Source organism: Calliopsis andreniformis, chromosome 9, assembly GCF_051401765.1.
Source record: "Calliopsis andreniformis isolate RMS-2024a chromosome 9, iyCalAndr_principal, whole genome shotgun sequence".
In the NCBI taxonomy this organism is placed as follows: Eukaryota; Metazoa; Arthropoda; class Insecta; order Hymenoptera; family Andrenidae; genus Calliopsis; species Calliopsis andreniformis.
The window spans coordinates 11383939-11406039 of NC_135070.1; the positions used below are offsets into that span (position 1 = coordinate 11383939).

The 22101-nt window shown below is 33.6% G+C and overlaps 4 protein-coding genes across 7 annotated transcripts; 3 read left to right on the top strand and 1 right to left on the bottom strand.

Moving 5' to 3' along the window:
• The first annotated feature begins 133 nt into the window (after window positions 1-133).
• Window positions 134-923, top strand: LOC143183382 (uncharacterized). Its single transcript, XM_076384906.1, has 3 exons — window positions 134-220; window positions 266-365; window positions 532-923. The coding sequence occupies exons 1-3, from the start codon at window positions 134-136 to the stop codon at window positions 789-791; spliced, it is 447 nt and encodes a 148-aa protein (XP_076241021.1). The 3' UTR covers window positions 792-923.
• Dmpd (F-box protein dampened) lies at window positions 810-7662 on the top strand. Of its 2 annotated transcripts, none has more exons than XM_076385510.1 (6): window positions 810-940; window positions 3755-4032; window positions 4154-4402; window positions 4527-4722; window positions 4823-5172; window positions 5412-7662. In XM_076385510.1, the coding sequence occupies exons 2-6, from the start codon at window positions 3790-3792 to the stop codon at window positions 5799-5801; spliced, it is 1428 nt and encodes a 475-aa protein (XP_076241625.1). In that variant the 5' UTR covers window positions 810-940; window positions 3755-3789; the 3' UTR covers window positions 5802-7662. The 2 variants fall into 2 exon arrangements, with proteins under 2 accessions (XP_076241625.1, XP_076241626.1); XM_076385511.1 differs by having other exon boundaries at window positions 4823-5160.
• Window positions 7663-9215: 1553 nt separating this feature from the next.
• Bigmax (helix-loop-helix-leucine zipper transcription factor bigmax) lies at window positions 9216-10969 on the top strand. Of its 2 annotated transcripts, none has more exons than XM_076385541.1 (5): window positions 9216-9693; window positions 9925-10074; window positions 10160-10539; window positions 10618-10731; window positions 10821-10969. In XM_076385541.1, exons 1-5 carry the CDS (start codon window positions 9654-9656, stop codon window positions 10875-10877), a joined length of 741 nt encoding a protein of 246 aa, XP_076241656.1. In that variant the 5' UTR covers window positions 9216-9653; the 3' UTR covers window positions 10878-10969. The 2 variants fall into 2 exon arrangements, with proteins under 2 accessions (XP_076241656.1, XP_076241657.1); XM_076385542.1 differs by having other exon boundaries at window positions 9216-9566.
• A 436-nt stretch (window positions 10970-11405) lies between these two features.
• Window positions 11406-17934, bottom strand: LOC143183810 (uncharacterized). Of its 2 annotated transcripts, XM_076385543.1 has the most exons (4): window positions 17704-17934; window positions 17182-17340; window positions 16744-17064; window positions 11406-11704 (listed from the first exon to the last, which is right to left on the bottom strand). In XM_076385543.1, exon 4 carries the CDS (start codon window positions 11661-11663, stop codon window positions 11406-11408), a length of 258 nt encoding a protein of 85 aa, XP_076241658.1. In that variant the 5' UTR covers window positions 11664-11704; window positions 16744-17064; window positions 17182-17340; window positions 17704-17934. The 2 variants fall into 2 exon arrangements, with proteins under 2 accessions (XP_076241658.1, XP_076241659.1); XM_076385544.1 differs by lacking the exons at window positions 16744-17064; window positions 17704-17934 and having other exon boundaries at window positions 17182-17258.
• Window positions 17935-22101: the final 4167 nt, after the last annotated feature.

Below are 22101 nucleotides of genomic sequence, written 5' to 3' on the forward strand. Positions count from 1 at the left end.
AACAGCGCACGATTCCACAGCTGATCTCTCTCGCTGCACAATTTGCGGAGCAGCCATTAAAATGTCGCTAGAGTAGCACTCATTGTGAACCAGCCCGCTTGAACCGACCAATCCTGGAACCCCTCGCGAGTCTATGGGCACGTTTCCACGTGAAACTCGAAAGAACTGTTGGCAAGCAAAAGTGACGATATTACGTTACAACAGAACACAACACACACATGTATTTTCGTTGCCGCTGTCGCCGTCGTCGTCGTTGTCGCGATAGTTGTCATTGTCGACGTCGGCGTTGATATTCGTTCGCCGATCTCGATCCACTGGCTACCGAGAGCGACGAGTACTCGTAATAAGCGAGACAAATAGCAAGAGTAAACAACGAAAATTATTTTATTTTTCGAAGGGGTCGATCTCTCTCTCTCTCTCTCTCTTTCTTTCTCTCTCTCACACATACTCTCTCTCTCTCACTATATCTGTTTCGCTCACGAAAGAGTTTCTACGTTAAATGGTGTCTCTATTTTATTCCGATATTTATAGAGAACGAACTCGATCCGTCGACGATTTTCCGAACGTTAGAGAGGAACAGGTCGATCGGTGGGCAGGTAACGAGAAAGAAGGAAGAACCATTTCAACGCTGCACGCGCGGGCTTTTTCCGGGTACGTTTTCGCGCGTGTGTGTGCGCGCCCATAGTTACACGGGAGCGCAGGAGAGTATATTGCATCGAGAGAGAGAAAGAGAGAGAGATAGTCGTATAGGAAAGGTGGCAGACAGGACTGGGACAGGGCTAAACCCGTGAGACGAGACCGAGAGAAGCTTCGTACAGTGAAACGGAGCGAGAACGAGAGCGTTAACAAGGGTTGCGAGGGGAAGGAAGGTATCACCGTCAAAATGTCGCTGAAAACACCAACGCGGACACATTGATTGGTTTTCGCCGTTTAACAGGGGGTATGTGCTCTACCTCTCGGCTTCCTCGCGTTCTCGCGTTTCCCCGTGCTGGCCCCCGCGACAAATGTTCCTCGTCGCTTGGTGTCCGAGGCATACGCAGCTTCTTCGAAAGCTTAATAGAGAGAGAGAACATTCATAGGTACATCGATTGCGCACGGTCACCCGGTTTCCCTCTGTTTCCATCAAAACCTGGGTAAAATACGGTCCTCGCGTGGTAAATGGGGAATAGGATCGTCTCGGAGCCGGAGCTCGTTCCAGCGTGATCTGTAACGAAATACCGTTCCCTTGGGATCGAATTTTTCAGTCGGTCTTTGGGGGAACACTTTGCTCGTATTGCCATGAAAATAGAGTTTGTTTTAGACGATTTTCGGTTGAAATGTACGGGTTGAAATTTGTGTAGAATTTGAAATAGGATGGTTCGAAATGCTCTGATGAGTAGTGTACACCAAAGTGAGTACAAATACGACTGTGTTTCAAGCTTGACATGGAACCTTGAGAACTGAGTTAGTTTGCTTTGAATGGTCGAAATATAAGGTAAAACTGTTTTATTTTGCTTTGGTTTGAGGTTGAAGTGCTTAGGAGTTCAGGATTTTTGAAATACAGTTCAGTCAGGTTTGGGTACTGGGAATCAAGGTAGTATGTATTGTAGGCTATGGTTGAATAATATTTAAAGAGAATGTGGTTTACAGAGTGGAGATTTAGAAAGTTTTTTGTGTTTTATAATAGCACATTAAGTGTATCGATCAAAGCCTCTATTCATTGTACTTTGCAGCGGTCAACTCTAGGAATATTGTAAAATTCCAAGTTGCCTTTGATTTCATGCATATATCTTGCTTAGAACTTTTAAAAACTGCAAAGTATGATTAAAAATTGTTAAATGAAAGTGACAGTTTCAGTAGTGTATGTCCAATCATCAGTGTATAATATTTTACAGTAACTTCTGAATTTTCTGTCGCTGTTACAAAAGGTTTCAAAGGCTTTAGCTGTTTCAAGGTTTAAAGAAAATATCTGCATTCTATGTATTTCTTCTTCATATTGCTCAAATATTCAGGTCCATTTCATAGCTTATCTTAGCTTTTGTTTCATCGTCATTTAATATTTCAGATTTATCTGATATTTTAAATACATTGAAATTTAAAATCAAATTGCATTTAGCACTTTCAAACCATGAATTAAAATAAAATGTTTTGTTTTACCTTCTTTTAATTGTTCAAGTGAAATCTTATTCATTCCTTGGGGTTTTGTCTTAAACTTAAAGTGCTATTTTATTTGCATTTGCTTTGGTGGTTGAAGTAACATTTGACTTAAAACGGTTTGACATTTAATATATAATTTTTAGTCCAATATTCAAAAATATTTAAAATACCATTTGAATATATTAGAACTTATATTTCTTGAATTTCTTATTCTTGGAAAAAATACTTTCTTCTCAAACATTTCTTTCCCAATTTAACATAAAATTGAGAATATGTGTATTTCTATGTCTACAAAAGAAGCACCAAAGTATTTAATAAATGCAGAAACAAAATCATGGATACTTAAAAAAGTAGAAAGTGATGGATCAAAATTATTAAAAACATTTATTTGATTATCAAGCTAATGCAGAATCTATAAACTGTGAAAAAGTTGTCTCTATGCATTTCTTTTTTCATTTTCGCTATTTAGAATCATGTTATTTTATATGAAATTAAAATGATAATTGTAAAAAGAAACGAGCGTTTTATCAGAGAATTTTCATGTATAAAAAAATTGTTTTTTTGTTAATTCGGATAGTAGTGGTTCTGCCGTATTTCTAGTTCAAATTTTATTCAATTTCTTTTTCCCTTGAGCTTTGTATAAATTTGTCGTGCGTGTTCTGTGCATAACACGCCACGGCCATCTCGTCATGGTGGGCAAATGTATTTATGCTCATCTACCCATATTCCTTCTACTTTTTACTCCTTGGTGATAACGAAGAATCACTATACATAAATCGTCACAAAGATATTTGGTAATTGCGTTTCGTTGTCACCGAAACTGATCATGAGTCGTATCGTTTGAGCATTTTTTAATCATTTTGACTCCCTATAGTGAAACTTTATGCTAAACATTGGAAGTTTTAATTCTTTTTTTTGCGTTGCATCTTTATCAATTTTTTGCTCGCATGGTTACTAATTTTCGTTCGGAACTTTTTTTTAATAAGAATCGATTGAAGAAATTCGAACTACACATGAAAATCTTTGAAAATCTCTGTAGGTTATTCTGAGAATTTCTTTTTGATCGATGTTTATGATGAAATTTCGTAAAGTTCTTTCATTTAGCTTCTTTCATTGGAACTCGAAAAATCGAACACTACGTCAGCGAGAAATTTCGTTGCACTTCAGTTTACTTCAGAACTTGTTTTGTAATACTGTTTTCTTGTAGTATAATGAGGTCAAATAATTTTTTACTGAAATTAATATAATTGTACAAACGATGAGTGAAAATAAATTAGTGTATTAGATTATCAGTTTTAATTACTCATTTTATAATAAAACAGAGTGTAATGTATTTTAATATTTTGAGTGATATAAAAAATGATTTCTATAAATTAGTCTGTACAAAACAATTTCTACAATATTTTGCTTATGTATAAATTGATTATCAGTAAATGGAATAAAAAAATCACAATATCATTTTTTCTATATATCTTATGTCAGTATGAATTTTATTGTATTATAGTTGAAGTATATCTTAATAGTAGTAAATCTATTTTATTGGAATTAAAAGATTTATTTATTTCTTTGCACAAAATGATCACTTATAAATGTGTTTATCTATATTAAATTATTTTAGGTTTTTCCTAAGGCTGATTATTTAAAAATAAAAACATGGTATCGACTCGTCAGTCAAGTAATATGGGAGGAAGTAGTGGAGGTGGACCAGTTGCAGAGGTTGCAGATGTGAGTCTATCTAGAAGACATCAATCTATAGCAATGACTAATTCTTACAATGGAACATCCGTTTCGGATCCACCTTTTACTAGTAATTTGAATCTTCCTGATTTACCAGTTGAAATTCTTGAAAAGATTTTCAGTTATTTGGACTATAATACAGTAGCTCATTTACGTCTAGTAAGTAAAAATTCCAGTCATAGTTAAATGTTGTATCTTATATGTAATTTAAAATGATATTTAATTGATATAAGATGTGCAAGTTTACAGTACTTTAAATATCATTTATTTTTTTTTGTAGGTTTGTCACCAGATGGATCGTGTTTGTGGATCAATTTTAAATTCTACATTTCAAAAGCTTCAAGCACAAATGTTAAGTCGTTTTCAGGCAATTAAAGCACAGATGCCAAGGCGTGAATCGGCACGTCGTAATCATCCGTTAGCTTGTGAATCAGATATTATAGAAACCCTTCACATGCGACTTACTTTACTTCAAATGAGTTTTGGCAAACATATTGAACGTAAACATTGTTGTTTTTTCCCTGGAGAGGTAAGTTAACACTTCTTTCGGTAATTTAATTTTGTTATTTATTAAGCTAAAACATCTAAAATATGATTAAATAATAGTAGTACTATCAAGTAAATGAAGACTCTAATTTTTAATTACATTTTAGATTTTAGATGAAGTTTATCGCATTTTACATTATATTAAAGTTACTCCAAAATTAGCCAGACCGTATAAAGTTACAGATGAGTTATTTGATTTAAGCACTATGGCAATGGAATACTTTAAGGAACGTATTGAACCAACATTACCAGAAATTCCGTATTTTGGAGCTGATTTCTTAGATCTTGCTGGAACCTTTTCTTGTGAGCAAATACTCGGAATATTTAAAGTCCTTCAAACCTGATTTAACTTTCTTAGATGGCTATGTGATATTCATATATAAATTTCTTAAAAATGTTATAGCTTCTAGTACCGTAACACCTTTAACTGTTGGAAGTGGTCAGGGAGGTAGCAATAGTGGAGAAGAAGGATCCCCACCACATTCTTCAGATGATCCAGGTCTCTTGGAATCCAGTGTATCACCTCCACAATCGAATATGGTGTTACGAAAACGGATTCGCAAGATTAAACAAGGCATGAAGAGATATAATAGCCAGTTAACACTGATGCGTAGAGATTTGAGAAGTTGCAAGGCAAAAATAGCAGAACAACAGAAGCAGATAGTTGAATATGCTACACGCCTTGATGAAAATGATAAGAAGAACGAGGAGACCTCTCGTAAATTTAGCACGCTCTTACAGGTATTTACTAAGGTACACTTAGTAACATATGTACATTTTCAGTACTTTGCAAATAATGCATGACATAAAATATTCATATTTATATATATAAACACCTTTAGTCATGTACATATTTAATGAAAATTATCAGTATAGTGTAGAAACAAAAATCTAACGTGTTTAAAAGTCAAGGTAAAATTATTGAACATTTAAATATGTTCTAAGCATTAATTATCATACAGTTTGGTAAATCGTGGTTATATATTCTGTAGGAATTGAACAAGTGTAAAACAGAGCTTCAGTATTGGCGATCTAAGTCGCCAGCGATACCAGTATGTGTGGTTTGTGGTCAGTCTGTGTTGGTACCAACAGAAGACAATACACAAGCTGCAATCAACCAAGGTGTATTGCCAGAGACACCCGATGAAGGATTAGACTTTATTCCTATAGCAGACGCGCAGAGCCCCACAGAAGTGGCTCCGCAACCTGTAGTTACACAGCCTTCATCGCCACCACCGACCGTGGAAATGGCACCTCCAAAGGCTCCTGTGCCTTCATTATCTTCAAAACGGAAATCGAGCGCAGAGGAGATACCGACCGACGCCGCAAAGAAACCTCGTCGTACTGCCAAGTCACGTCAGGTCAAACGTTCAAAGATATAAATCTTTTCTGATCATGGTACAAAAAAAATATCTATCTAACATCCTTACTGGGTTTTCGAAAGAGATCTTTCTATATTTAAAGTAAACGTGTTTCTTTACGTCAGCGAACGGATGATCTTAGATAAAGTACAAAATTCTTTCCTGCGAACGTCCTGCAATTTCGCGCAACGAACGTCGTTTTGCAAAATTCCAGCCATGTCGGTTACCGCGCGAAGGGAATTGACACGATTAATTTTCCTATTTTGTTAGGGACGCATTCGTCACGTACATACACACACTCATGGTGACGTCTACAAATATTCTAAATGATAGCTGATCATTCGCTTCGTTCGTAAAGTAACAGATAAGCAACTTTTTTCGGACCCTTTTAATTATCATTACTATTATTCTCACAACGGTATACACAGGAATAACGGAAGGATTGAATTTTATGTGAAATGTTTATTTAAAAGCGAAATGTCACGCTATAGAACAGATTAAATTTGTCATGAAGTGATGCACGTACAGGAAATTCACCTTCTGCGTATCTTGAATACATAGGAATGCACTAATTTATAATTTACTAGACAAGCGTTTTTGATAGTTTCATTTTGCAGTAACAACATTTCTGTCTGAATTATTTTATTAATGATTTATTAATTCAATACATGTTAGATAACACAGGAATACATGCATAATGTAACATCTCTAATCATGTTTTGGTACTTTATAGACACAAAATTAATTTCCCATTGTACACATTGCAGTTTATGACAATTTTAATTACAAAAATTCACTGTACGTGATAAATTTTGTGCTATGTAGGTGAAAGGATATTCTTGTCTTTACAGAAATTTTTATATAAAAATTTCGAGTGGACATTACATATGATTCTAGCAAATTTTATTTTGCAGTATCAATAAATAAGTACCTGAGAGGACTGAGTGGGACTGGTTCGCGCAGGTACTCCAAGTTCATCAATATTCATATCAATTTTCTAATTTATCTAAGTCTGCTCAATTGAACAAGAAAGGGAAATAGTTTCTCATTACAGTAATTTGTGTATACCATTTACACCATGATAAATTTAGCCACGAAATGTATAGTGAAAGTCAAAGGCTTTGAAATTTGAATTGCTTTTTTGGATAATGGACATGTGATATCGATTTATTTCTTTGATTATCGATGATCGAATTTGTAATTTAATAGAGCAGCTCACCCACACGAAATCAAAACACTTTAAAATGATATAAAATTTTGTAAGCCTTATAAAATGCGATGTTAGAGAGAAAGTGAATTGAGCGAAACATGCTAAATACCTTAAAGGTGTTACTTTTTTTTAACACGCCATTCTTTGAACGTGCGAACATTTTCGCTGAATGGTGTATATTGCAATATTAATAGCGCTAGGAAATTATTTATAGGAAAATGATTAATCCGATTATTTAAACGAATTTTTGAAATACCAAGTTTTTAATTTATCAACTGTGTTGTTTAAAATTTACTAATTTCATACTATGTATATCCGTGAAGGAAACAGTAAAGAACAGTGGAAACAATTATTTAATTAAATCGATCGACCTTCTCGCGTTTATGTAAATTTCTTTTATAATCGGACGGATTACCCTGCGCGATGCTCGATGATCGGTCTGTATAGATTCAATTAATTATTTTATTTGCACCAATCCTAATTAATCTCAAAGATGCATAGCTTGAAATATTGTGAGTTATTATTATTCATGATTCTAGTTAATAAATATAAAGGATAATGATAATAAGTAAATGATACTTTATTATAAATATATAAATATATGAATATATATATGAGTGCGGTACTTGCCAGACATGCAAACCACACAGAACAGTTTAGTTTAAACTTTAAATGGAACAATAAGATATGATAATTAATTAATGATGAAATAATTATCGAAATATATATATATATTATTATATATATATATATAATTTTTTATCGATGTCGAAAATTAATTAGGAAAAAAGAAATGAACTTAGCGAGCGGACAGAAAACGTGTACATCGTGACACGCGTGTATGTGAGAATTTGAGCGAGAGAATATAAGAGCGCGTGATATAAATATAAATATAAATATATATATATATGAAAAATACTAAATTCAAACTTAATGAGAATTTACGATGTGATGCTTTATCGATTTAACTGCGGGAAAGTGACCTTTATTCAAATAAAATACATGTGGGGCGTTTCTGGCTACAGAAGAAAACACAAAGAAAAATGTGTGAATTTTACTTAATGTGTTACGTTGAATAGGATTGCGGGGGCGGGCGTAATTAATTCGCCGTGTCGGAAATTTTTAAACGCTTGCACTGTATGCTTATGTCGCGAGTACGTTTCAATAGAAAAAAAGAAAATATGGTTCACTAAACCATACGGTAAGATTACATTTTAGGCTCCGTGACGTGCAAGCATGCGATACAGAATTTTCAAAGAATTGTATCCGCGAATCGATTGTCGAACGTATGTATGTGTATGTACACCGTGTCGTACACCTATTGAAATATTTACACTTCCGACGATACACGTTGCCAGTTTATTCTTTTAAAAATAGTTCACTGTCCTCGGCTTTCCGACATCATCCGTCCCCGAACGATACAAATATAGCGTTGTGTACTCGTATATTGAATCTACTAAGGATATGCAATCGAATATAACGATGGATACACAATTAGAAGTAGACTAATTTTCCTAATTAGTAGCGCTGTGCGTTTCAGATTCGCGAGCAAAACTGCACAGAGAACGATGATTTTCAATTTTTCGATTCGTCACGAATTAATCCGAGGACCATGTTCGTTCGCGGTATGTATATACTTAGCAAGAGGTGATGGTCGCCGGATCAGGTACACAAATAAGCAATTACGAAGGATAAATATTACCATACACGTGTACTTCGAAATTTACACATACACGAGATATGGAACATAGAAATACAATTACCAGCGTTACGGCCTGAAACGTCGTACCGCCAAGAAATATGAGTTATCTTAAAGGGTTTTACATGTATTAAAGTGATTGTAAATATATATACATATATACATGTGTATATGTATATATGTATATACATGTGTATATATAGCTATATGTATGTGTATATACATATGTATGTGTATGTATATGTATATACAAATATATATATTAGATACACCTTATAATAAACGTAATTTAACATAAAACATACCCCTAAATGCCTTTTCTATTCACGCCGCCTCAAAGCAAATGTTGCTGAAATATTTTCAATATTTTTACGAAATTGAAAGTGAATTAAATTACTCCAGCAGATTTACCGCAACCTTGACTTTCATTTTCGTCTGCTAGACTTGCACGTGGCTCCGTTTGACAGTTTTCTATTCCCTTTGTTTCGATAGGTGGCGACCCTGTTCTTTACAAGTGTCGATCACTCTCAGCAGTTGCATTTCCGTCGAAGATGGCAGTAACCATTTTATAGTTTTGATATTTTACGATATATCTTCGAGATTGTTTATTATGATTCGATACGACAATTGTATCTCGCGCGGGTACGAGTCTCTCCGAGGATAATGCATTTCTATTAAAGTGACAGCTCCTCTATCGGATGCTTATGGATAACTGTGACCTATAACTCGGCACGGTGCATCCTACTTGTTGCAACTCTGTTGTAACCTTTCCACGTGTGCATTTCTATTTCATTCTGTCTCTTTCTCGCGTTGATCTTCAGTAAACAGATTATTGACGTAATGGCAGATACGTTGCACAAAGACGGATACGAGATATGTAAGTAGAATTGAATTTTGTCACTTGAATTCTGTGTGGTCATATCGTCGTTATGATCGATGATGTTATAAACAGTATTGTGGGTGGATGAAATATGAGAAGTTGATGTATGTAGCAGAGGGCAAAGGTAATGATACGATTTAGTGTTAGAATCAAGGCTTCTACATTGTTTACAGTTTTTGTACTTGACAAGGTTCTACTCAAATTATTCAATGTTATATTTTTTTTATGGATATTTTGATAGATTAAGAAGTACTTGTTTTGAATATAAACCTGTTAATAGAATATTTATACATCTACTTATTGTGCGTCTTATACAGAGTTCTTTGATATTTATCTTTTCTATATAAATGAATAGCAAACTTAGCTATGCGCAGTGGAAGTAGTAACATGGGAACAGACAGTGATATGAAGCTAGAACCGTCTAGTCCTACAGAAAAGTATACCTTTTCTCGTTGTAGTAGTACTGGATCAGTAAATACTCCGTCTTCTTCTGCTCATAACACAGGTAAATAATTTAATTAAATCTTGCTGTATCTTTAAAAGTAAATAATAATTGTACTTTCAAAAGAATTGTGTGAAATTATTTGTAGAAGATGAAGACAGTGATAACAAAAATTCGACTATAAGTTACAAAGAACGTAGAAGGGAGGCACATACTCAAGCAGAACAAAAGCGAAGAGATGCCATTAAAAAGGGATATGATTCTCTTCAAGATTTAGTTCCTACCTGTCAGCATACTGATTCATCTGGTTATAAACTTTCTAAAGCTACTGTACTTCAGAAATCAATCGATTATATTCAGTTCATGCTGCAACAGAAGAAGAAACAGGAAGAAGAACGTAATGCATTGAGAAAAGAAGTTGTTGCTTTGCGTATAATGCAAGCTAATTACGAGCAAATTGTTAAAGCACATCAAACTCAGCCAGATCATGCAGAAATGAGAGTTTCGGATGAAACTAAATTTCAAGTGGTATGTTTAAAATTTGGATATAATTCTTTTGTCTTGATATAATATTACCTGAAAAATATAATTGAAATATTATTGCAGTTCCAGGCAATCATGGATCGGCTTTTTCAAACATTTAATAATATATCTGTAGTAAACTTTTCAGAGTTATCTGCATGTGTATTTAGGTGGTTGGAGGAACATTGTAAACCTCAGGTAAATATATTGCTCCCTGAATTATAATAGAATTGCCCAGTGTAATTTTTTGCTTGTAATATTGAATAAACATGTAATAAATGTTTCAGACTTTGCGTGAAGTAGTATTGTCAGTACTCCAGCAGCTTAACAGCCAAATCAGCTAGTCTAATATGTTACTAGAATTCATGGTTACACAACATGATTTCTGTAAAAAATTTTTCGCGGTACTTAGATCAATCATCAGTAGAGTTACCAGAAAGGATGGGAGTATGCGTGTTATATGCAATACGGGTAGCATAATGATCGTATGAAAAATACAGATAGAAATTTATTTTATATACTAATTCTGATGTAGATATATCCATGTAACATATAAAGAATGTTCTTATGCCATTATTGGTGACCAAACGATGTTAAATATTTTTACCACAGATTTTTTATTACATAAATTTTGCTGCGTATATATGATACACAATGTATGTACATATATGTATGAATGTATTTGAATATGTACATAATACATTAATCTGCAATATAGCAGTTTGAAACCATAATATAATCCTGTGTGTTTGTATTTTCTATTTACAGTATTTTTAATTTCGTTCCCGAGTAGTTCTTCCCCCCATTATTATCAATTCTTATGTATAACGATTTATACATTGATGCTAACTTTTTATTCAGATTACACTTATTTATACTTTCTCGGACTCTGTAGGCATACTTTCTCCTTGTGTGATATCATTCAAGACTATCGCGTCATCCATTTTAAGCCTGTTAGGGTCATCAGTTTCATGTCGAGGACTTTGGGGGCGTCGTCTCTTTGTCCTCTCTTCAGGCCTACAGCACAGATCTCGAAAAATACAAGCATAGCAGGCTAGCAATGCGCTCATCATCATTAAACCGCCAATCGCGAGAATGACCACTAAAAAGATCGATATTTCGTCACCCATGTTCTGTTTCCAATAACTTTGCTAGCCAACAATTAAACCATCTGTAACACAAATAATCATTATGCATTATTGGGTAAGTAAATGAACAAGATTTTAGATTTTTTTGTCGATTTAAATTTTGTGGAAATGCTATCGAATAAAGTGCCAATAAAAAACACAACTTTATTTCTACCTTCAACCTTATCAAGGGAAGTTTCGAATTGTCTTTTTTACGACAGCCATGAAAGTTGCGTCCTTCGTGCAATACATTTTATGATACTATCTTAAAACCTACTTTCGATAAAGTAATGGAGCACTTTTTAAGCGATTAATTAGATAAAAATTTATTATATTTTTTTGCGAATAAACTTTTTTTATCTATAATGTGTAAATATCTGAAGACAAAATATTTTTTATATGTTAATAAAAAATCATAAAAAGTCACACGGTTTATGATAAATCGGATAACAGGGAAAAGGTCATTCAATTTTATCATATTCTGTGCCTTTTATTTTATTTTATTCCTCAAAATATGTTTCAGAAACATAAGTGTAACATTCTCACTTCATTTATATCGACACGGAAAGAAATGACTGTGTTCCCTTCGCTCAAATAATTTTTAACGAAAAAAGCAGAGTACGGGGTCTGAATACATTATTCTTGTAGAAAGAACGTGAGCTGAATAGGCGTTTCTCGTTTCGTACCATTCATCACTATTGTTATATCTGGTATTTAGTTGTTCAAGTTTTGAAAAATTGCATTCTTACTGTAGTTTCTTGTAGTTAATGCAATAATTAATAAAAGAAAAAAATGTACACGTTTAAATTTGTTATCCTTTTTTTCAAACTATTTACCACGACTTTAATCATTTTTAATTTTAGTTATAATTACCAAAGTTATTATTAGGGAGGTATAAATAAAGCTTTTGTTTTTTTATAGGAAATTGTACTTTTAAGATATTCCTACTTTTATTTTTTTCCTCCAGTTTAATTAGTTGCTTCACTGTACAGCAACGAAAGAGATTATTATACAAAATTCTGATGCAGCAACTATCTACATCTCTTTTTTAATGTACAGAAAGAAGTAAACTTAGAGACAATTTTTGTTTTTCCTTTTTACGAAAAGCAGTGTGGAAAACATTTTTTTTTGACGTCAAACTTCGAACCACCCCTCGAGCCTTACAAATATTGCAATATGCTAAAAATGCAGGAAAGTTTGTATGCACTTTCCGAACGAGTCAATGTGTTATTCATAATTTTTATCCGATAGTTTTGTTTCAAACTTTAAATATCTGATGAGTTGTCCATCGCTTCCGAGTTTGTAACTTTCTACTGCTACTCTAACTTTAGTTCGGTTTCACTTAAAATTGCATAACTTAATATTGAAAAACATTATACGTCGAAGCGCTGGAAGTTGTTGCAAACTCTATTAACTCATATGAATTAAACAGCTTTAACATGTAAAACCGAAAGCTTCTAGAATTGTCTGCTCTAATAACTTTGTCATTTAATTAGGTAATCCATATTTTCACTAAAAGTTTATTAGTAGAAATTTCGATATAACTACTCATTAAAACTCGAGATTTTTATGCCAATGGTTTTAGCTGACTTTTATGCTTTTTTTTAAATTGAAGAAATTTAATATATTTTATAGACTGCGATTACAAGTGAAATTGGAATCGATATTCTGATAATCGATATTTTGATTAATACTGTTGCGATACTGTCCTCGTTAAATATCATGAATTCGGATGATATGTTTGCACTATGCATGATGGTAATTACATTCGTGATATCGCAAGTAGATTAGTTTCGTCGCGAATATGTTTGCTATCGTTATCTGATTCGTCACTTTCTGATCTGTCTTTTACGGAATAATGAAGTATTTATAAAGATGTTTGTCAAAGTAAAAAATTTAGAAATCGTTATAAGTAAGTACCTAACAATTCATCGTATTGCAGGGCAATTTTTTAAATATATCATACTTGAAAATTTTTCTCCTTTAATAGGAGTATTAAACAAGGAATTAATCGATCGATACGTTTCTGGAATAATCCATGTTGTAGGCGATCGCGTACTTGCAGCTTCGCTTTGCTATTTAGTCAATACTAATTATCGTGATTTTCAATGGAATCTATTCTAGCCTTTGTTGGTTAATTCTGTACAAATTATATCCTATAGTCCTCATAATTTTATAAAAAGAAATTAAAATTTACTAAGATATTTATTAATAAGATAGAAAATTATTTTCGTCACAAATGTAGTAAAAAAATATAAATCAGAGTCAATGTGTTAGACGTATGTGACGATTGTATTGAATGTATGAAATATATTATTTTACAAAAGTTATTTACAATCTTGTTAACTCAGTGCTTCATTAACGTGTTTCAAAAGTTGAATTTCCACGCAAAACCGAATCATTCATTATCTTTACCATTTAGAATTATTAATGTGCAAATACGTCAAATATTCTGTTAGTTCGACTGCTCATCAGCATATCGATTCGCGTTCCGCTGCCGGAAATTGTTATTACATACTGTAATTGACAATTTGGATCAATATGCACAATTTCTAGCAACAGACTGTTACTGTCAATTACGACTGTTTTGTGATTCTGAAATCTTTTTCTTTTCTTTCCACGATCTCTGTTTTCCCTAATATACCTATATCTCATTCAAAAAATGTAATTTAAAAAAGTGATACTGAATCTTGAGTAACACAATAAATACCTATGAAAATTTATGAACCAATCCACTTATTAATTCCTCCCTTTATGTTTTAAAAATATCCCTTTTTCAAGTGAACGACTTTTGTAGAAGGTTTAAGCCAATCTAAATCACAGACTCTTGTCAAAGACAATATGCTTTCTCAATAATTATCATTTTAATGCTAAGCGCCCTTTGATGGAATAGTAATTGATGGTAGTTCAGGCTTCTGGATTTAGGTTCTCAAAGAGAAAATTCAGACCGCGGAATTACTACCGTGTCTAGTTATCTTCTGGCACAAGGAACAAAGGGTTTACAGTGAAATTGTTGCAGCAGATACTAGAAGATTACTCGAAAATTGGCATCTGCTGCGAAGTGAAATTATTGCGTTCCATGTATAATAAACGTGGAATAATTGTAGTAGCGAACGTGGAGAAGAAATGGAGCCGTAAAGGGGATGAAGAGTCAATGAAGTGGTACTGCAATAAACCCATCTGTAATACAGTGTATTATTGTAAGGGAAACTACAATACTGTGACCTATATACGTTATAGTGCCAAGAAGCCCATAGGAACCACATTTATGAAACGAGATCTTGTTTTTCAGGGCCGTAAAGTGGTATTGTAAAGAAAGTTTTAATGTTTCATGAAAACAGAAATACAAAGAGGGAATTGCATTCCTTATTCAGTACAAAATGGAGTATAAACACGAATTGACTAATTAAAATCAACATGTATTGGCTAAGCAACTAATTAGTAGAAGGAGAATTATTATAAGTGAGGATTTGCATGCTTTCTTCATTTTTAGGGAAAATTAAGAAACCCCTTGAAATAAATTAAATAGCTCATAACAAAAACAGTCTTTGTCAAATTTGACAATTTTTTGGATAAGAATACATTCTACTAGTCAGAAACATGATTTACAGCATAGTGGAACCTATCCTACAAGCTCCATAATTTAACTTATTTTGTGTTTAAAACCACCCCCTGGAACAACCCCTGGAACGGATGTGAGATAGATATAGCATTGAGATGTACTCTGCATACTCGATTGAGAGTTAAACCCATTCTGGCAGGTATTCCATTTGACAACGAATTTTTTTACGAAAGATTGAACCTGTTTGATAGCGCGAAGCGTACGTTGATATCGCAGCCAACTCGTGTAAAAAAAGAGGGATTCACGATGCCTCGCCTTTAATATTTCATAGAGAAAGAGAGAGATAAAGGGGAATAGAGATGCATGGAAAGTGCGTTGTGTAACTCAATAACACGAACGCATAAAATTTTCTGCGTTCGTTTCCCAACGATTTTCTTATTTTACTAGCGAGCGCTGTGTGCTTCTATTCTCCTTTTTTCTGGAGCACGAAATATTCTTCCTGCTTAAAACGAAGTTGAAGAGTTCCCTTCACCCACTTTTTTCTACAAAAAACGGTACTTTTACTAAAGTTGGCGCTATACTTTAAATATGATAATAGAATTTCGTAAAATATTCGAAATTTTTGGCGTATTCTTCTGGCACAGATTTTGAGATTAATATTATTTGAAAATACAATTCGATATCTCTGGGCTTATTTTGGGATGTTTAAAATTTATTATACTTCTATAATGCCATATAAAAAGTTATGAATAATTAATGTGGAAATATTAATAATTAATGTGGAACGTGCGTATGCAAATTGTTTATTTGAATTTAAGAATACAAAGACAGGATTGCAACGGTATTAAGGGCATTTAATTAAATCGATGAAATCAGTTTAATCTGTAATTGGCTGTAAAGTTTCCGACAACAATTGAGAATGCACTTAAAAGAGAACAAAAACGGTGCAGAGTTAGAGATATTCTCGTTAAAAATAAAATAAAAGACAGTTTTATCTCCCGTCGATAGTTAATTACGAGTCATTAAATTAAAGCGTATAATGTCAAAATAATGTATAATACAATGAACAGAAATGTATTTACGATGCTTATAATTTACTTTCAATAATACTGTCTTGTTCGTAATATTTGTGATCGTAACAGCTATTTTTCAAAATACCTTTTTTTATCGATTTTCTGTGTAATTGGATATCCTATCATTGACGTATTTTAAAATTATGGAGCAAATTGAAACCAGTGAAGTAGAAAAACCTGACCCCAGATAATAAAACGATGAAACGGTCTTCCTAGTATACAGAATGTCTCGTATATCCAAAACCACGAAGAATACTAGTAAACTTCTACCTCCCGTGGTGAATAAATTAGCGTAAAAATATATGGAACATAAATTCTCAACGAACTTCTACAAGATTACTTCCTTTATGCTATTCGAAAACACGACTCTAATTATTTTAATCAACGTACTCAAGATTATTCAAATTTATTCCACTACGAACGAAAACTGTCTATAGAGTGGTCTTACGTTCACAAATGCCTCCACCTCATGCTCCTTCGCATGAATTTCCCGATTGAGATGCGGATTCTCCCCATAAAGATCGGCCATCCCCAGAACAGCTCAGGGAATATTTCCCTCAAACCACTTTTGCTCCCTTTGGCCAGAATAAGGGCTGATCTTTTGTAGCGATAATTTACGACATAAAACTTGATCTACGATCTTGCAAGGACCAACGTTCCTTTCGTGTTTTCCATTCAGGAAGAAGCCCCATGCTGACGAAAAGTGATTTCCTCGTTTCAGTGAACGCGACGAGAATTTGCATAGAAATCTCTTGTCGCGAACGGGAGACTGTGCAACAAGGTAAACATGCATACAAAATTGCGAGATTCACAGATCCATTGAAATACAGCAGCTGTCGAGTTTAGTCGCTTTTCGCGACGAAATTTCGACAGCGTTTACTCTTACTTTACTTTGACGAGGCCATCAGTGTTGCAAAAGTTAGTTGATCTTACTTAAACTTTCATCTTTAAGTAATAATCGAAAATATTGTCATGTTGTTGGTACAAATCATTTTTAGATTCTTTCGTTGCTCCGTAAAAATTGTTTGTAAATTATTGCACGAGCCTGAAAAGTGTAAATGTTTAAAAAATATTTGCAGTCTAAGTAAAGATATTTTTATTATTGCATTATGACTGCATCACCATGTTATTGTAGCATTGTATTATTATACTGTTGCACTATTGTACCGATGCATTATTATATTATCGATTTATATATTCACAAATTAGTATGTTTTATTATTATAATATCGTGTCACAATACTACTGTATTTTCACGTTCGTACCACCTCTATTACATTATTCAATTATTAAATAATATATTATCCGTAAAACGTTACTAAATTTAAGTTTCATAGCATTTTAAAGCTTCCCCAAATATACTCCTAAAATACACCAGTTGCAATCCTTCACTTTAACTCACTCTCACGTTTTATGTACACACGTACACACCCCTCTGTTTTTTTCATCCCAGACGTAATTCAGCGCGTGAGCCGAAAGAGCGCACAGTAGTTTCATCTTTTTGTGGAAAGCCTCGAGCACGATTCACAGATTTCGAGATTCAAATAAAATGGGAATACGGGGCTGGTTATCGAGGACATGTAACGACTACTGATTCACGTTGCCAGAATACGAAATCGTGGACGAACGACCCTCACAGGACAAAAGTCGCGCGAGAACTGCGAGCAGGAGTAGGAAGACCAAGCTCGCGCATCCTCACAGATCGTGGCTTCTCCTACCCCTTGGTGACCATGTTTTCCCTCCCGAGAGTCGTGCAAGGACCGCTACTTTCTATGAACCCTTGTTTTTCTAAGGGTAGGTATAATTAAATTCCTTCTATTTATGACGTCTTGCAAGTAGAACAGAGGAAAAGAAATTACGTGTGTGTGGAACAATTTCTGTGACATTTTTACATTATTTAATTTTATTTGAAATCGAACTCTGTGACTGTATTGAGAATTTGATAAATAAAGTGTGTATACATTAATTGGACGAAAATATTTTTAAAGTAAAATGGCAAAAAAGTCGTCATTTCTTAAGCATCGTCAATGCCTTGTAATTTGAGGATCTAAATGACTTTTGTATCGAATTTTTTACACATTTTCCTATACAATAATTTTAGGCAAAAGATATAACTAAATGTTGTAATATTTTTTATAAAGAGTGTTACTGTAAAAATTGTCTCCATTCTCTGCAGATTTAAAAAAGACTTCTTCTATTAATGTAGAAAATCTTTTACTTGTTGCAACAATGACATAATTTAAAAAATTATCATTTTTAAGTTATTATTAAAAAAGGAACAGGTTTTGTACTAGATGGAGATACATATTATCTGATTTTCAAGAAAATCGATATTTTTGAATAATGTCATTACTGCAGCAAATGAGCGATATATTACTCCTGATTCTATAGAAATGTCAATTAAGATGACGTCAAACAAGTTTCAGATTATTACATTTCTAGATATATTTCGTCCGTTTTATACGATTTTAATTAATCCCTGTAACATGGAACACTTTCATTCAGGTTTCTATTCCCTATCGATTCAGTGAAAAGCATTGCTCAATATGCAATATCCAGTTTCGTTTACATGGCAAGGTAACGATAAAGGAGTGGGTGTCTAAATATTTGAACACGTGAAACGCATTCTTCGACCCCTTTAACATCAGATTCGCGAACGCCATAAATGCGGTGATACAGTTCATGGATCTTATCTTTGAAAGGTTTTCGTTTATGTCTCTCTTGGGGAAAAGTCGATGCTTCACCAACAGACTAAAAGGTAACCGTGGGAAAAGTTAGTAGATAAAGAGATGAATGGAGTTCAAGTTATGGTGTAATAAGTGGAAAGTAAGTAGTATCGGTGATTGAAGACTTATAAGAGTTCTATTTTTTCTATTATAAGGCAGCAGTATATTTATTTTGAATTTCGTTACTAAATATTTATTTATTAAGAGATGAAAGAATATAATTGTATTCTCTAGATGACTACAATATTTCATATTCCACAGCGAAGTCCTTTATAAATAAAAGAACTTAATTGCTTAAATTGTAGCAAAAAATAATACAATTACTATACCACTATACAAAACCATATACAATAGTTTCTTATTAATCTGAATCGAAAATAAAATACATCAAATAAATATACAGACTCGAAGTTGTCTGACCCATCACTTGGTCTGACATGTCTCGTCTGTTACTACTAAATTATGTGACTGAACTTTACGTCTGGTCAAGAATCTAATATACTACTGAAACCAGTTAAGAAAACATAAGTAGAATAAGTACATATCTGTACGTACTCTGTCTCTTCTATTTTTATATTTTCTAAAAGAATTGCAATCTTGTTAATTCTGTCAGTAAAGTCTTAAACATTTTATCTTAAAAATTAAAAATTACAAAATTCTTTCACCAATTGCAATAAAGATTTCCACGCTTATATCCCATATCAGACTCTGATTGCATCGTTCGCAAGTGTTTCAGCAGGAAACCGAGAAATTCGATTCTGTCTGAAGTTTGCCAAAGTTCTCCACCCTACAGTTCTATTGTCATTCATTTAACGGCGCCCCGCTCCTCGCGCAACCGTCTCGTCGAGAACATCTCCCAGGGATCAACCTCCCAAAGAGGTGACCTCAGAGGGTTGACCTCACGATTTAGGGTAGACCAGCGAAGCATTGGGGAACGATACCCAACTCGTGCACTTTCGCCGATTGCGATTTATTTTTACGAGGGAAAAGCTACGTCTGAAATGGCAGGGCGCCGATTAAGAAGTTCACTCGCGTAGAATCGCAGAAAACACGAATAAAAGGGCTTTCAAAAACATGTGTTGCCTCTACTATAGTGCGTGTTGTAGTCAGAGAAATAGATGGACTTAGTTCTGAACGTAAACTCTCGACAAAGACCCCTGTAACTTTTTAAATTTATTTTTAAACTAGTGGCAAGAAGGAAGTGTTAACTTCTTGGACACTGTACCATAGTGTACAAAGTCACTAACATGATGTTAGATGAATATTAAACTCGTTTAAGAAACTGTATTATATTATTTGTATTAATTTGTTATTATATAAAAAAGATTTAAGAAGTTTAAGAATTGTTACCAACTGTACTTGTTAGTACTACAGTATCTTCACGATTGGCAAACACGAACTCAGAATAAATAATTTATCCCAAAAAGAAAAGAAATACTTCGTTCATGGAATAATGACACAAAAGCTTTTCTTTGAAATCAAATTTGTTTGCGCTCTCAAAGCGACGACTCGAACAGTTGCAGCCTTTCTGCTTTTCCAACCCATTTCTAGAGTATGTACTTTCTCCAGAGGTGAAGCCTGACGTAATTCGCGATCAACGTCAGTAACAAAACGATTTGCACTAATGGAATTGTAGGTATTGGAGAACCGTCGCAAGCATACTATTGGTAAAGCAATAAATGAGGGGACGGGAGAAGTGTTCGTGATCGGATAGCACAGAAGATTATTATCGCATAGTTCATCCTTACTCTGCTGTTTAATACCAATTCTGAAGTGTCTCCTTTTATCAACGATCATTTTTTTCCCCAGTCGGAACTAGTTTGTTCTTTAAGCGTCGATATCCTTCTGGTTGGGGAAGGGGAAATGGTCGACTTCGTGGTAATTTAAGGTATTTGAGGTTGGCTGCTCGCGTTCGGATATCGATTAAGTAGAAAGACGTGTTTCCTTGCTTACTGCTTGCGATAGGTTTGTGCAAGGGGTTGTGGAACTTACGCGAGTAATTGGAAATGGAACTGAGAAAAAGAAAGTCTTAACTAACGACTTAGTACGAGCCATTTATTACGAAAATGGTGTAAGTCCATTTCTGGGAAAAATTGAGAAAACAAATAATTTACATGTAGTCAAAAGAAGATTCTAATTTGCATTTAGAGACAGACTTGCAGAACTTTCATAATAAATAGTCTGAGCAAAACTCACTTTAGTAATAATTTCTAGCTAAAGTAAAAATAGAACTTATCTTCAAGATAATTAGTTATAATAAGAAAAAATTGATCTTTGGTGAAAGTTTATGATATGTAACTTATCAAAAATATACAATAGTCACTTTACTCTTTGCAAATAGGTATGTTTCCTTGTGGGTGATAATCGATATTTGTAATTGATTCTGTACTTGGTATTATCATTAATCTTCCTGTAACAGAATCCTTCATTCTTTCTTGCGACGATGAGAAAAATCGTCGCAGTATATAAGGTCCTGCAAGGGGTTATTAACCGTTTTGTTCACGAGGTTTCTAAATGTTCCTGGTAGTACTTACTGTTACTACTGTTCCGTGTAAACGTGCTGGAAACGGGGTTGGTTTCTTTCACCATCAATGTCGCCGCAGGAAGTAGGTTTCACGCGACAATGACAAGATTAAGTTTCCCTCGGTTATTTCATAGAGAAACATTCTTGACATAAATTCTGTATATTGAATCGAAGTCGTTTCATTTTTATTTGAAATAAAATTTCAATATTGAAGTGTTTTCAGTAAAAAATTGTAAAATTATAAATGTAACACTAAAACGTTATCGATGGATTAGTGAATGAAAATGACACATGAATGCAAATCAAATTTGAATTTATCTAACCATTATTAAAATTAATATGTACGGTGCAATGAATGAAATAATTAATGGAGACACTGCGGAAAATATATCGAAAGAATAAGACTGTGCATTTTATGCAATATTAATGACGTCAAAGTTTAATCGGATGATAGAAAGTTAATTTACCCGAGAGCAAAATGTCCGAGATTTTCAATAATTGATTGTACATTTACGTAACTTTCGATGAAAAGGATTCATTAAGACTATGCATTATT

Excerpts from the sequence above, each read along its gene's own strand:
- LOC143183810 (XM_076385543.1), bottom strand. The coding sequence starts at position 11,663 with ATGGGTGACGAAATATCGATCTTTTTAGTGGTCATTCTCGCGATTGGC.
- Bigmax (XM_076385541.1), top strand. The coding sequence starts at position 9,654 with ATGAAATATGAGAAGTTGATGTATGTAGCAGAGGGCAAAG. Across the intron at positions 10,075-10,159 it reads TTCTTCTGCTCATAACACAG|AAGATGAAGACAGTGATAAC; the intron begins GTAAATAATTTA and ends AATTATTTGTAG. Across the intron at positions 10,540-10,617 it reads ATGAAACTAAATTTCAAGTG|TTCCAGGCAATCATGGATCG; the intron begins GTATGTTTAAAA and ends ATATTATTGCAG.
- Dmpd (XM_076385510.1), top strand. The coding sequence starts at position 3,790 with ATGGTATCGACTCGTCAGTCAAGTAATATGGGAGGAAGTAGTGGAGGT. Across the intron at positions 4,403-4,526 it reads GTTGTTTTTTCCCTGGAGAG|ATTTTAGATGAAGTTTATCG; the intron begins GTAAGTTAACAC and ends ATTACATTTTAG. Across the intron at positions 5,173-5,411 it reads TCTTACAGGTATTTACTAAG|GAATTGAACAAGTGTAAAAC; the intron begins GTACACTTAGTA and ends TATATTCTGTAG.
- LOC143183382 (XM_076384906.1), top strand. The coding sequence starts at position 134 with ATGGGCACGTTTCCACGTGAAACTCGAAAGAACTGTTGGCAAGCAAAA. Across the intron at positions 221-265 it reads ACAGAACACAACACACACAT|TTGTCATTGTCGACGTCGGC; the intron begins GTATTTTCGTTG and ends TTGTCGCGATAG. Across the intron at positions 366-531 it reads AAGCGAGACAAATAGCAAGA|AGAACGAACTCGATCCGTCG; the intron begins GTAAACAACGAA and ends CGATATTTATAG.